Source organism: Rhinichthys klamathensis, unplaced genomic scaffold, assembly GCF_029890125.1.
Source record: "Rhinichthys klamathensis goyatoka isolate OS25496 unplaced genomic scaffold, OSU_Roscu_1.1 h1tg000019l_1, whole genome shotgun sequence".
Taxonomy (NCBI): Eukaryota; Metazoa; Chordata; class Actinopteri; order Cypriniformes; family Leuciscidae; genus Rhinichthys; species Rhinichthys klamathensis.
In genome coordinates, this window is record NW_026606570.1 from 8,105,232 (window position 1) to 8,118,974 (window position 13,743).

At 37.8% G+C, this 13,743-nt stretch overlaps 1 protein-coding gene across 1 annotated transcript in view; it reads left to right on the forward strand.

Annotated features, from left to right (window-relative positions):
• The window catches only part of kiaa0825 (KIAA0825 ortholog), a 163,868-nt gene that overhangs the window by 59,942 nt on the left and 90,183 nt on the right, over positions 1-13,743 (forward strand). Inside the window, exons 13-17 of the mRNA XM_056238189.1 lie at positions 1,486-1,625; positions 7,144-7,323; positions 9,462-9,680; positions 9,836-10,244; positions 13,561-13,717. Of these exons, the coding sequence (XP_056094164.1) occupies positions 1,486-1,625; positions 7,144-7,323; positions 9,462-9,680; positions 9,836-10,244; positions 13,561-13,717 (1,105 nt within the window). The remainder of the gene's footprint in view (positions 1-1,485; positions 1,626-7,143; positions 7,324-9,461; positions 9,681-9,835; positions 10,245-13,560; positions 13,718-13,743) is intronic.

Consider the following 13,743-nt stretch of genomic DNA (forward strand, 5'->3'; position numbering starts at 1 on the left):
AGAGATTTAAATGCATCAAGGGTGGCACAAGATCTAACATGGAGGGGTAGACTGTTCCATAAACAGGGCGCTGCAACAGAGAAGGCCCTGTCTCCTTTTGATTTAAGTCGAGACTTTGGAGTGGTTAACTGAAACCTATGTACAGATCTTAAAGGCCTAGAGGATGTATGTTGCTGAAGAAGTTCACTAATGTAACTTGGTGCCATCCCATGTAAGCCCTTAAAAGCAAATAATAAAATCTTAAACCTAATCCTAAATTTGACTGGAAGCCAATGAAGGGATGCTAGTACAGGTGTTATACTCTCATACTTTCTTGTCCCGGTTAAAAGCCTTGCGGCAGCATTTTGCACTAACTGCAGACGTGAAAGTGATGCATGAGAAATACCATAGTACAATGAATTACAATAGTCCAGTCTGGACGTAATAAAAGCATGCATAACAACTTCCAAATCATGAGAAGACAGAAAAGGTTTCAGTTTCGCTATATTCCTTAATTGGAAGAAGCCACCTCTAACCACAGAATTAATATGCTTATCAAATTTTAACTCTGCATCAAAAATAACTCCAAGACTCCTAGCTTGATTATGAACCTTCGGTTTAAAAAGGCCTAATTGATTAATTATATGTTTAGTAGAACTAGGAGGGCCAAACACTATCACTTCAGTTTTTGAATCGTTTAAGTGGAGGAAATTGGCAGACATCCACTCCTTAATATCACTAAAACAATCAAAAAGAGACTGCAGGGCTGAATTATCCCCCATTTTTATAGGTAGATAAAGCTGAGTATCGTCGGCATAAAGATGATAATATATATTATGTTTTTTACAAATATCCGCCAATGGAAGCATGCAAATAGAGAATAGGACCGGACCCAATATTGATCCTTGTGGAACCCCACACTTCATAAGAGCAGACGTAGACGAAAAATTACCTAATTCCACAGAAAACGTTCTCCCAGAAAGATATGAGTTAAACCAATTAAGAGCTTTTCCCTGAATCCCTGCCCACTCTCTTAGACGCTCCAGTAGTATAGCATGTACTATAGTATCAAATGCAGCAGTCAGATCAATTAAAACTAAGATTGCACACTTTCCTGAATCGACTGCTAAAAACAAGTCGTTTGACACTTTGAGAAGGGCTGACTCTGTACTGTGTTTAACCCTAAATCCCGATTGGAACTTATCAAAAATACCATTTTCATTTAAATAAATAGAAAGCTGTTGAAAGACAGCCTTCTCTAGAATTATAGTAGAAGTATATTAGAATGATGAGAAATTTTTAAATTACATTTCAAAATATATCACAATAGAAAACAGTTGAATCTAAGTTGTAATATTCACAATATTACTGTATTTTCAATCAAAGAAATGCAGCCTTGGTGAACACAAGGGACTTTTTTTCCAAAAACAAACAACAACAACAAAATAATCGTCCAAACATTTGAATGTTGACATGACCTTAATTGATGTATTTCTGTTGTTTAAGGGATTTCCCAGCATCTGAGGGATCCTCTTTATGTCTGTTTGAGCTACTGGTATCTGGACCCTGTTATAATCCAGCTCTACTTCTGCAGAATATCCTTCACAAGGACTGCTTGCTGCTACAGATCATCATCTCATACTCATGTAAGACTCTTAATCCCTTGACACACTTCTTGTTGAACTCTGCATGTACCCTTCCCAATGATGCTGTTTTTTTTTTTACTCTTGCTTTAATACTGAAAGTTGGCAAAATATCAAAACATGTAGTTTTGTTGGCTTGCATGCAACAAGAGCATACAAGGTGACGCTCTTTGAAGCACATGGACGCTTTCATTGGTTTCCACAAATGAATTAAGTACAGTTTATTGGTGGAAAAACTGATTAGCTGTAAGGATGGCCCAGTGACCTTGCTACGCTTAATAGCCTGCACCTGTTTTTAATGGGTCTTTATTTTGCATGCATCTTCTTATTTTAAATAGGCTGTTGTGTGCACTTGTGAACTGATCACGGCGATAACATCGCTCGAGTCGCCCAACACCTGCGCAGTGGAACCATGCCGAGTCCTTGCATTCTTGCAAAATAAGCCATAGAAATCGTTAATTGCTAGTCTAACATTTGAAATTACGCTCTGTTGAATTTGCTAACAAGTAAATGCTTGCTGAGGTCTTAAAAGGCTCGTCTCATTCAGCCACATTTTAGTTTGCGAAGTAAGGCAGATCCACCTGGTTTTTAAACAATCTCATGCTCTTCTCAGCTTCATCAGATTTGTGTTTCGTCCTCAGGCACATCGGGAGATTCATCCGGCTTGTTGTGAGAATGTTGTTTTACTCACTCATCATCGCACTCATCAACCTCCTCATCATTTCTGAATCAATAGAGCTCAGTTGTAAACACTCATGTGAGAGCAAAGTGAATGACCTTTAAAGATTTTCCTCTTTCTTCCTTCCACTCTGAAAAGTCTAACCTTTAAAGGCTGTTTTGTGCTTGCACATTAATTCACATTATGGCGGAGCTCATTAATAACCGAGCTCGGCTGAGAGCACGTCTTCCTGCGTGCTCTGGTGTGGGAATCACGTCGCCGTAAATCAACACTGCCTGGCCGCAGCCTGGCTAATTAAGAAGAAACGCGGTGGCTTGGTTGTCTACCGTTTAGAGAAACCTCTTTTAAAGTTCCTCGCTTGAGTCGCTGTCTCTCAGCACAGTTTGGGAGCGCTTAGCGCTAAGCTGTGCTCTAAATAGGAGCTTGTTTGTGGAATTCTTTAAGGGACTGATAGCGATGTCTTGTTCCAATTAAGGGCCTCCAGTGGAAACTCATCTGTGAGGCCCGGTAAATCAACAGGTGTGTTTGTTGGCAACACGTCAAGGTTGCAAAAGGTTTGTTAACGGAGGATAGAATTGGTTTGTGGAATCCCCTCCCCTGAGAAACGCCAGCAGTTCATTTATCACGGTTCATCTGGCGGCTCATAAACGGATGATTGCGAAGAGGCAGCTCTTTAACCTGTCCAGCCCCTTGTGGCCATTCACATAAGTACACTCATTTTTGTAAAATCCCTTAGTCATTTTTTAATGCCTTTTTTTCTTTTAATGTCCTTTTTGGAAACTGTTAACTGAGGATTTGTGACATGACAGACCTTAAATAGCATTTATCTATTGTCAAAGCTGTTTTCAAACGTTTTTTTTTTAATGTAATATCTATTTTAAACAGAATTTTGCTAATTATTCTATAGTTATTATGCATGCAAGACTTTTGTAACCTCATTTTACATTTACATTTAGTCATTTAGCAGGCGCTTTTATCCAAAGCGACTTACAACTGAGGACTAAACCAAGCGAGTCATCGTGAATAGACAAAAACAACGCAAGAAGTGCTCAAAATACAAAATATGAGTATGTTCACATTAAAGAGAATTCATGGAATAAGTGTAGAAAATTTTGAATGCAAAAAGCTATTTAAAAATATACATTACCTTATACATTTTAACCAAGAACTGGTTGCTAAAATAAACATTTGTGTTCTGTGAACGATTAAATATTGCATGTTATTTCAAAGAGACATAACTTTTTCTTTTCAGCTTACTCCTGTCCTCACAGCTCGCACTACCTGTCAGTTCCAGATGGAAAAAATCCAAGTCATTTTAAATCATTGAGTATATTTTACTAAAATGTATTTTAGTAAAAATGTATTTTGAATGTGGTCGTAAGAACATGCAATACCCAACATAACTGTGGCCAAAAGTATTGGCAGTGACATAAATGTTGTGTTTCGCAAAGTTTGCTGCTTGTTGATTCACATTGTTTCTAGATTATTGTGCAGAGTGATCAGATGCATTTTAAATAATTGCAAAAAGCTTCATCACAAAGACACAAATTTCACTAGCTAACATAATTTCACTAATCATATCATCAGGGCAGCAAAGAAGCCACTTGGTGACACTTCTTACTCCGCGGATCTCAATCCCATAGAGAACCTGTGATCAATCATCAAAAGGCAAGTGGACAAGCAGAAGTCCACAAATTGTGATCATCTCCGAGCACTAATAAGGCAAGAATGGATCGCCATCAGTCAGGATTTGGCAGAGAAGCTGATATCCAGCATGCCAGAATGAATTTCAGAGGTTATGAAGAAGGATCAGCATTGTAAATATTGACTCTTTGCATATATTAAATGTCAATAAAAGCCTTTAAAACGTATTAAATGCTTATTTTCCAGTATACCGTAGAAACGTGAAAAAATGATCTACAAATACTGAAGCAGCAATGTTTGCGGAACACACAATCTGTCACAGCCAATAACTTTACAACTACACCACAGCTCTGATTTAAACCTTTTTCTAGTAGCGAATGGATAATTACAGTGAAAAGATAGAACAAAACACCAAACAATTTCTCACAAAGTATGTAAAATGCATCTATAGCCTCCTGTTTTCCTTGCTCATGTAGCAAAAGAAAGTCGATTCCCATCAGTCCCTTACCAGCAGCAGAATTCAGGGTCCCTGTTAAGCAAAACAGTATTAGCTAACCACACGCTCTACTACGACAGGTAATTTAAGCCTGTCATTTCAAAACAGTCCAACATTTGTCAAAAAAGTGCAAACAGCAGCCTGCTTTTTATCAAAGACACTCATTGAATGCTGCATTGCATTCAATCGCCTATTCAAACGCCTGTCATCGCTAGAGAGCGAGACTGACGGGCTGAACCAAAGGCACAACCATCCTGCATCTCTCTACAACCCCACATACCTGACAACATTTGGACAAGGTCATTCAGTCACATCTTGGTGTTGTGGTCTCATCTTTCATGTGTTTGTCTAGACAGTCAGTCGGCTTTTGCCTTAAAATGGACCTTTCGCACTGTATTGATTTACAAGACATTAATTTCCTGTGCTAGGCTCAGATGTCTTACAGTATGTAAGCTCAAAGTTGTGTTTAGTTTAGACCTTTGTTTTAACTCTCCAGAAATCTAAATTAGGACTATAGGCATATATTAGAGCTGCGTGATTAATCGTTAAAAGATTGCGATCTCGATTCAAACACCCATTTGATCTTATTCCTAAATTACATTGATTCTCCTGTCTATTTCAACTTTGAGTTGAACATTCAAATCTGTGTTGGTGCTGCTGCTGACCCAGAGAGAGAAGTTATTATGTATAGGTATGAAACGGCACAGTATCTGTGTTACAGATATTAAAGTAATCACAGAAGTACCTACTGAGATAAAAGTTTATATTATGGATAAAAGCACTGATGTCTACGGTAGAGATCAAAATAGAGTAACTTGTATCGATCACATAGTTATGCCACTAGGTGGCGATAAGTGACTGTTAACAATGTATTTGTCATTCAAGAGATCATTCAAGAGATTTGTTCAAAAACACTGATTCATCCAGTAGTGAAACAAGCGAAGTATTTATGAGTGAGTCATTGAATCATTCACTCAACCCGATTTTTAAAAAATGATTCGTTCATATTAAAGGTAGGATAAGCAATTTCGGAGAGGCTAGCAATAGCAAGCTAGCTTTGAAAGCATAAGATCTTCCAAAACACATGAACGTGCACAGCAGAGTCTGCAAAGCATTAGTAGAGATGGCGTTAAATTACCTCTTGTCTCAAAGCACATAACATTACAAGAATAATGAATGTAAACAACTTGCAGACCTCTTGTACCACCTGACTGCTGCAGATTCAGTTGTCATTGATAGTGTTGCCAGAGAAACGCAAAAATCCAAGAACATCTCCGGGTAGAACGTCACGGGTTGTGTCTCGTAATTACGGTTATGATATAGTGTAAACGCAGCATAATCTCGTTGTTTTGGTTCAGGAGGAACTGTGAAAGGTGACTGCTGTTTGTCTGCGGCAATCGATGGCATTGTCTGCATCTTAAACCATAATCTCGAGTAGGTACTTATTTTGAATAAGAAATTACTTCACGACCACTAAAAAGTATGTTCTATATAGTATGAATGTGCTTAGTATGGATGTAATTTGGACCTACTACAGTTGCCATGTTGTTATTATCACGTGACCTACCAGCGTCAGTTACATCGCATCACTGTCGCTCACAAATCCTCTCCCGTGGCCTCATGGGACAGAAAGTGTCCATTGTATGCACACTTCAGAATCTTACTGGAAGTAGTAGGTCATCTGGGTACATGTGTTGACAGGCAGGTAGGAAATCGTATCGAATGCAATGATTGGACAAACATTTTTTGGTCCTGAGACTTTCATAGAAGATATATGTACATGTTTTAATATTTAGACCTATTACTGATTGCTATCAGGATGTGAAGAGAGTTTCAATCAGTATAACAAAAATTGCCTACCCTACCTTTAATTAAACATTGTTTAACACTCCAGTAATTAATATTTTGTCAGAACCTCTTGTACTTTGTTTAGGTATCTGTTCGGAATCATGGGAGAATCATGATTTGGAAAAAAAAAAGATTCGCAATTTATTCAGAATCGTGCAACTCTACTATATATAAACTACCAATCAAAAGTTTGGGGTCCGTAAGATTTAATTTTAGTTTTAAAGAATTTAATACTTTTATTCAGAAAGGATGCATTAAATTAATAAAAAAAAGTGACTATGAAGACAAAAATCTTTCAAATAGATACTGTTCCTTTTGAACTTTATATTTATCAAAGAAACCAGATTTTTTTTTATTATGGTTTACAGAAAAAAAAAGCAAGCCTTTTCAACTGTGAGGATGATCATAATAATATATATATATATTATCTTCAACAGCAAATCAGCATATTAGAGTGATTTCTGAAGGATCACGTGACACTGAAGAGTAATGGCCTCTGAAAATTCAGCTTTGCCATCACAGGAATAAATTACATTTTATAATATATTAATTTAATAGTTATTTTAAAGTGTGTTAATATTTCACAATATTACTGTTTTCAGTAAATTATTGATGAGCATACAAGACTTCTTTCAATATCAGTGCTGAAGGTGCCTACCCCAAACTTTTGAAGGGTTATGCTTTGTTTTCTTTATTTAAAAAAGAAAGAAAGGCATCACCTGACTGAGCCAAAAATGGTCCTGTCAAATATCCTGAAAGTCTCTCCAACCGGCCCCTTGGCCACTCTTACTGTTAAGCCATGTTATTTTTAGCATTTGACATAATTTAAAATAACCATTGAAATGTGCTTTCAGGTCTCTGTGTGGACCGAGGAATAGAGGTGTCCCCTGATACTCAGACAGCTGCCGCAGAATTTTTAGAAGCTGTTTTTGCCATCCTGTCCTCCCTAAACTACGTCCCCAGGGCTTTAAGTCGAGCGCTAGAGGGATACCTGGACCGGAGACACCTTTGGGAGCACTTTTACAACTTAACAGGTGCAGAATTTGCCATGCTCTGCTGCCCTACATTTGTTTAGACTTCAAAAAGACACAATTTTAGTCAGATGTGGCCATTTAGTTACAGTCCAGTTGGAACACTATCACCATGTGCCCCCACTGTGTCCTCTAATTGCCTGAATATCAGATCTGACCAGCTGGAAGCCCATCATCAAATCAAAGCCATAATTAAACCTTTAGCTGTCTCTTTGATTGCATTTATTTACATTTCTGCCTTCTCCTTTTTCCTCTCCGTAAAAGCCACAGCATGAACATTTTCTGTTGTGTTAATGGTTACCGTATTGATTTTGCATGCTGACATAGAAACTGCAATTATCACCTGACACCTTTTGATTCAGCTTTTATTCAGGGGGTTTAATCCAAGCTGAAGGGCTCATGTTTTTTTTTTGTGCTGTTTTATTACATGTGAGTGGTAATTATAGTTGCACAAATTAGACAAATGACAGACGAGGGAGAAGGAGAGTGTGTCTTGTATGCCGTTGTACTGATGTAAGGTGTTGTGTTTCAATGTCCATTCCTACTTAAAGATAATCTTATGAAGTTTTCTTAGCACCTTGATTGTGCCATTTACAAGAGCTGTTTGGGCTGGTCAGGAAAATGATCGGTATTACAATTATTTAGTTGTTTCCTCTACCTCTACTTTTTGGCACTGTGGAAGAAATTTGAAAATGGAACTCTGAAATTGAACCCACTTTTAAAAATCTGTTATTGTATTTAATTGCTTACTAAGAGCAAGAATTCAGACATTTTGCTTTCCCTTGTTTCTCTAGAAAATTAAACAGCGGTTTATTTTAATTAGGGCTATGTTAAGATTATTAGTTATGAATGAATTAATGAATGAATTAATACAATTGTATAATAATAAATCATTTATATTTATATTCATATCTGTGTCTGGGACAATAGTAAAACAATACAACCTATACATAAAAGTATTATAAATTGTTGCAAAAATGATGTATTATTGATAAGTTTGAATGTGACCTTAAAGGGTTAGTTCACCCAAAAATTAAAATTCTGTCAGTAATTACTCACCCTCATGTTGTTCCAACCCCGTAAGACTTTCGTTCATCTTCGGAAAACAAATTAAGATATTTTTGATGAAATCTGAGAGCTGGATCACTCCTCCATAGGCTTCTTAAGGGATCGAAACTGACCGGCCCAAAAGTTATGAAAGACATCGTTAAAATAGTCCGAGTGACTACAGTGGCTCAATCTTAAGTTTATCAAGCGACGAGAATACTTTTTGTGCTCAAAAAACAAACAAAAATAACGACTTTATTCAACTAATCATTTCCTTCTCTGTGGGCTGTGATATTTCACGTAGTGATACTATGCAAAGCTTCTAGGTTGCACGTCACACGTAGGCTCACTATTGGCCGACGCTGGTCATGTGTGTGATGCGTGTGACGTACAACCTAGAAGCTTTGCGTAGTTTCACTACGTGAAATATCACGGCCGTAAATTAATAGTTGAATAAAGTCGTTATTTTTGTTTGTTTTTTTGCACACAAAAAGTATTCTCGTCGCTTGATAAACTTAAGATTGAGCCACTGTAGTCACTCAGACTATTTTAACAATGTCTTTCATAACTTTTGGGCCGGTCAGTTTCGATCCCTTAAGAAGCCTATGGAGGAGTGATCCAGCTCTCAGATTTAATCAAAAATATCTTAATTTGTGTTCCGAAGATGAACGAAGGTCTTACGGGGTTGGAACAACATGAGGGTGAGTAATTACTGACAGAATTTTCATTTTTGGGTGAGCTAACCCTTTAACATAATATGAATAATGATATAACAAAAAGAAAATAGATTAATACAAAAATAATAATATAACAAAAACAAGATTATAACAGAAGAATAATACAACAAAAGGAAACAACTGGACATTATTAGCTTCAATAAAGCTCGGTTTTATTAGGAAATAAAAGTGCCCATAAATGAAGAAACACCAATATCCTTATCCTTCTCTGAGGTGATGTCCTGTGACCAAATATAATATCATGATACAAAAAAAATAAGATTGTTTTTACACAGTGTCACTGTCTAATGAATTTACAAAGTAAGTTTGGAAATGATCATTAAGCCTCAATAACTTAGATTATTCTCTTTCTCCCAGACTCCAGTAAAGATGAGCCAGCTTTGTTTAAATACATCAGGTCCATTGTTTGTAAATCCACTACCAAAATCCTGAGCCACCTGGTCAGCATGATGCAGGAAAATAAAGATCAGTCTGGACCCCTGGTTCGACAACACCTACCCGAAAATGTCCTAAGCAAAATCCCAAAAGAGTGGAACTACATTCCACAAGATCCCAAGCTGAATGAAACCAACAAGAGTATGTAAAGCTTTCTCCATCCATCCATCCATCCACATTTGTAACTTATTATAATTTTTTCCACTGAACATATCTATTGTAAACGGATCAGCCTTATTTAAGAAGAAAAATAAATCAAACCAACTCTTTCCTCATTCTCTCTTTCTTCCAATCAGGCAGTATGAATCTAGCTATCCAAGCCCTCTCTTTTATCTTCACCCACCTTCCGTCAACCATAGCCTCCCTTCCACTGCCTGTGCGCTTTCTGTTCACCATGGCTGAGAAGAGGCTTTCCCAGCATACCAGACAGCTGAGGTCTACCGGCCTGCTCCTCTGGGTCTTATTGGTCTGCCTCTGTCAGGATCTAGAAAGCGGGGACACCCTGGAGCTTCTGTCTGGACTGCCCCTGGAGAGATGGGCCAAGGATAGGCTGAGTCTGCTATCAGAATGTCTGCAGGTCAGCCTGGGCCAGCAGAAGGGCGTTCCCAAGCCTCTGGTCCATAAGGTGCTCCAGTGTCTGGAAGAGAAGAAGCCCAAATGGACCTCCATGCAGCTGCAGAAGGCACGAAAGCTTTGCTGCGAGAGGTAAGATGTTTTCAAATGAGCCCGCCGGAATATACTGCCAATTAAACCCAAGATTTTAAGCCCATAAGAGCAAATTCTTAATTAATCTTCTTCATCATATGAAAGATGATTTCCGGCTTTTAGCATTTTAATGTGTTTAACCAGTTATCTAATCTAACATTATCTTCATTGTCTAGCTGCTGCCGTTTGATATTTTGATGTCATTTTAAAGACTTCTCGCCCTTCATTCATTTTATTTTATTTTAATTAACTTCACCCTTCATCCTTTGGCAAAATAATTATGTATTGTTTTCTGTGTTTTCTTTTCATAGCCTGTAGCTCTTCGTTTCAAGCTTTTTGATATGTGTACTTCAAAATGGGTTTGATGTCACCCACAGGATTTGAGTGCAGATATCAAACTTGAACCACTGAAAAAAGTGTTGCAATCCTTGAATCATGTACTTTAAGTCATTTTAGTTATGTCCCAAATAGCGAACGATACTACTATATACTGTGCGCACTATGCACTTATACACTCTGCACTTACTGTATACACTACACGGTTGAGTACATAGTGCATAAGTACATAGTGTATAGACTTTCTAAAGTTATTTTGTCATTTAAGGTTGGAGTCTGATAGCCTCTCCCTCCGCTGCCTAATTAAATCTTCAACCGTTGAGTGCATGAAGTGTCTAACATTCCACTTCTTTTTTTAAATTTGCTTTTCTTTTTTCCTCCCGGTTAATTAAGTGCACCACCCGGGTATTTAATGTGGATAAGGACGCAAATTGGGACGGGCCTCATTTTGCATTTGTGAATTATTGAGCCCTAATGATAAAGATGGGCATGTACTTTAAATCATCATCTTATGGCAGATAATGTGTACCTTAAATCAGGGGTTTTAAACGTTTTAATGCCACATACCCCAAAATATGCTATACCTTTCTGAGGGACTTCTAAATTATAAAGGCAGCTATACTTTTCATGTATAATCCTGTGACACTGTCAAAAAATATATTTAGGTACTTATTTTCTTTCTTTCTTTCTTTCTTTCTTTCTTTCTTTCTTTCTTTCTTTCTTTCTTTCTTTCTTTCTTTCTTTCTTTCTTTCTTTCTTGCTTTCTTTCTTTCTTTCTTTCTTTCTTTCTTTCTTTCTTTCTTTCTTGCTTTCTTTCTTTCTTTCTTTCTTTCTTTCTTTCTTTCTTTCTTTCTTTCTTTCTTTCTTTCTTTCTTTCTTTCTTTCTTTCTTTCTTTCTTGCTTGTTTTATTTCTTGCTTGCTTTCTTTCTTTCTTTCTTGCTTTCTTTCACTGTTTATATCTGAGACCCGAGTTCTCCAGACCTGAGTTTGAAAACCCCTGCCTTAAATAATGATCCTGTACTAATCATTTCTTTAAACTATTGATTTTTGAGCACTTTTGAAAAGTGGCCAATTCTTCATGCTATTTTTCACAGTCGGCAAAAAAAAAGAAAGAAAAGTTTTACCGTATATTCCAAGTCATGTCCAGAACAAAAGCTCAGAGTTAAATAGCCTTATTGAAAATGATTTAGCGTCATAACAGAGCTAGAAAAAAATATATATATATCAAACTTTGAGTGTTCCGAGAAACGCTGATCACAATGACAGGAAAAATAAAAAACAAAAAAATAGAGTGAGGGCAAAAAAAAAAAAAAGGGCGATAGCAAAAAGGAAGAGTGATTATGTATCGCCTGTCTTAGACAGTCAGTGGAACCATTACTATTCATTAAAATAACCTTCACTTTCAGGCACTGCCTCCGGTGTAAACAATCAGCGTACAGTGTGTCGGCGGAAAGCGGGTTTTCTGAAAAACACCCACACCCCAGCTTGTCAACACACACACAAACGCATACACACACACACACACACACCTCCCTCATCTCTTGTCTTTGCAAAGTAATTTGTAGAGGAGAAGATGATTGTTCTCCATCACGGTGACCCTGGCAGGCTTTGACGGCATGCATGCACAGATGAAGATGAATGCAGTGGATTCCGTGGGCGGAGGGGGTGTTCTGCTTCTTTCGGGGCACATTGGTCCTAATGACGTGATTGATAGCTTGTCCCGGATCCGACGGGCCTCTCATTAATCAAGCCGCTGACTGGATCCAATCATTTGCTTCACCTGCACACTGATGGACAGGGAAGGATACAGGCACAGGTGCTGACACCCCGTTCACCGGCTGGGCTGCCCACGGCCTCGTCGCTTTTCTCGGTGTCATTGAAGCTAAAGGCCTGCCTGACAGGCGGCACTTTCCTTGTCACTTTGTGATTGAAAAATAAAAAAAGGAAGGAAGAAGGAATGAGTGGAAACAATGACAGGGGGTGTATCGGATGGGAAGTGTGGCGAGGGTGATGAGGCATGTTGGATAGAGAGGAAGGGCACGAGAATGGGTGCGTTGAGGGGACCTTGAGGTTACATATCTCTGACTCTTGAGCTATTCTTTCTGACGCTCTCTTTTCTACATTTTTGTCGAAAGGAACTTCATGTGAAAAAGAAAAAAATGGTAGCAAATCATGTGATAAAACTGTTTTGCCGCAACTGGCAACATGCAGCTCTTGGCTTTTTGCACTAAACGTGCGAATCTTTGTGTGGAACACAACAATGCCCACTTTATCTCTAACAGCTACTCTTATTTGGATATTTGATCCCATCACAAAAAGATCACAAAAGCTACAGTTAATGACATTTAATTGTTTTGAATAAAATCTATTTTTTCTTTGCTAAAGACTTATGGCATTTGTGAAGAAATAAAATCAATAAATGTATTTATTCATTGTAATTTTGCACACTCCTGTTGCTAGCAGTCTGCATAAAACATGAAGGTAGCTATACATTTTGTAAAATATTTCTGGACCAGGATGAGTTTTAGATGTATGAACCTTACCATAAAAGTATGTTTGTGTATAGAGTAAAATAACAGATTTATCTCTTTCCAATTTGAACATTTTAATATTAATTGAAAATTTAGTATAATTATACTAGTAGCCCTAACAGTAAGGAGTGTCGCTAGCAATGGCAAGGTCATGGGTTCGATTCTCAGGGCAAGCAAGAACTGATAAAATGTGTTCTTTGAATGTAATGTAAGTCCCTTTGGATAAAAGCGTCTGCCAAAATGAATAAATGTAGTATTAGTATTTAGACTATTTTAAAAACGACTTAAAAACTATAATAATTAAAATCTCCCACAGAAAATGAACTGGATTCTTGCGGTTACCATGTACAACTGCCTTTAGAAGGGTTTAAATTGAGTAATATAATAACCATTTTCCATTTATTTCATGTTACCCCCCCTCTCTCTTCTTTATGTGTTCCTCCATCAGTGTGTTGGAGCGTGTGGAGAGCGGCCCGGCGCAGGATAGAGGTGGGCCCGCGGAACTGACTGAGCATAAAATAAGGCAGTTGCTGCTGGAGCTGTGCCATAGAGCAGGTGGCAGCCAGCACCTCCGGCAAATCCATCACAGCATCCAGCTCAATGAGGTAGCGAATTGCTGTTTTTCACCAAG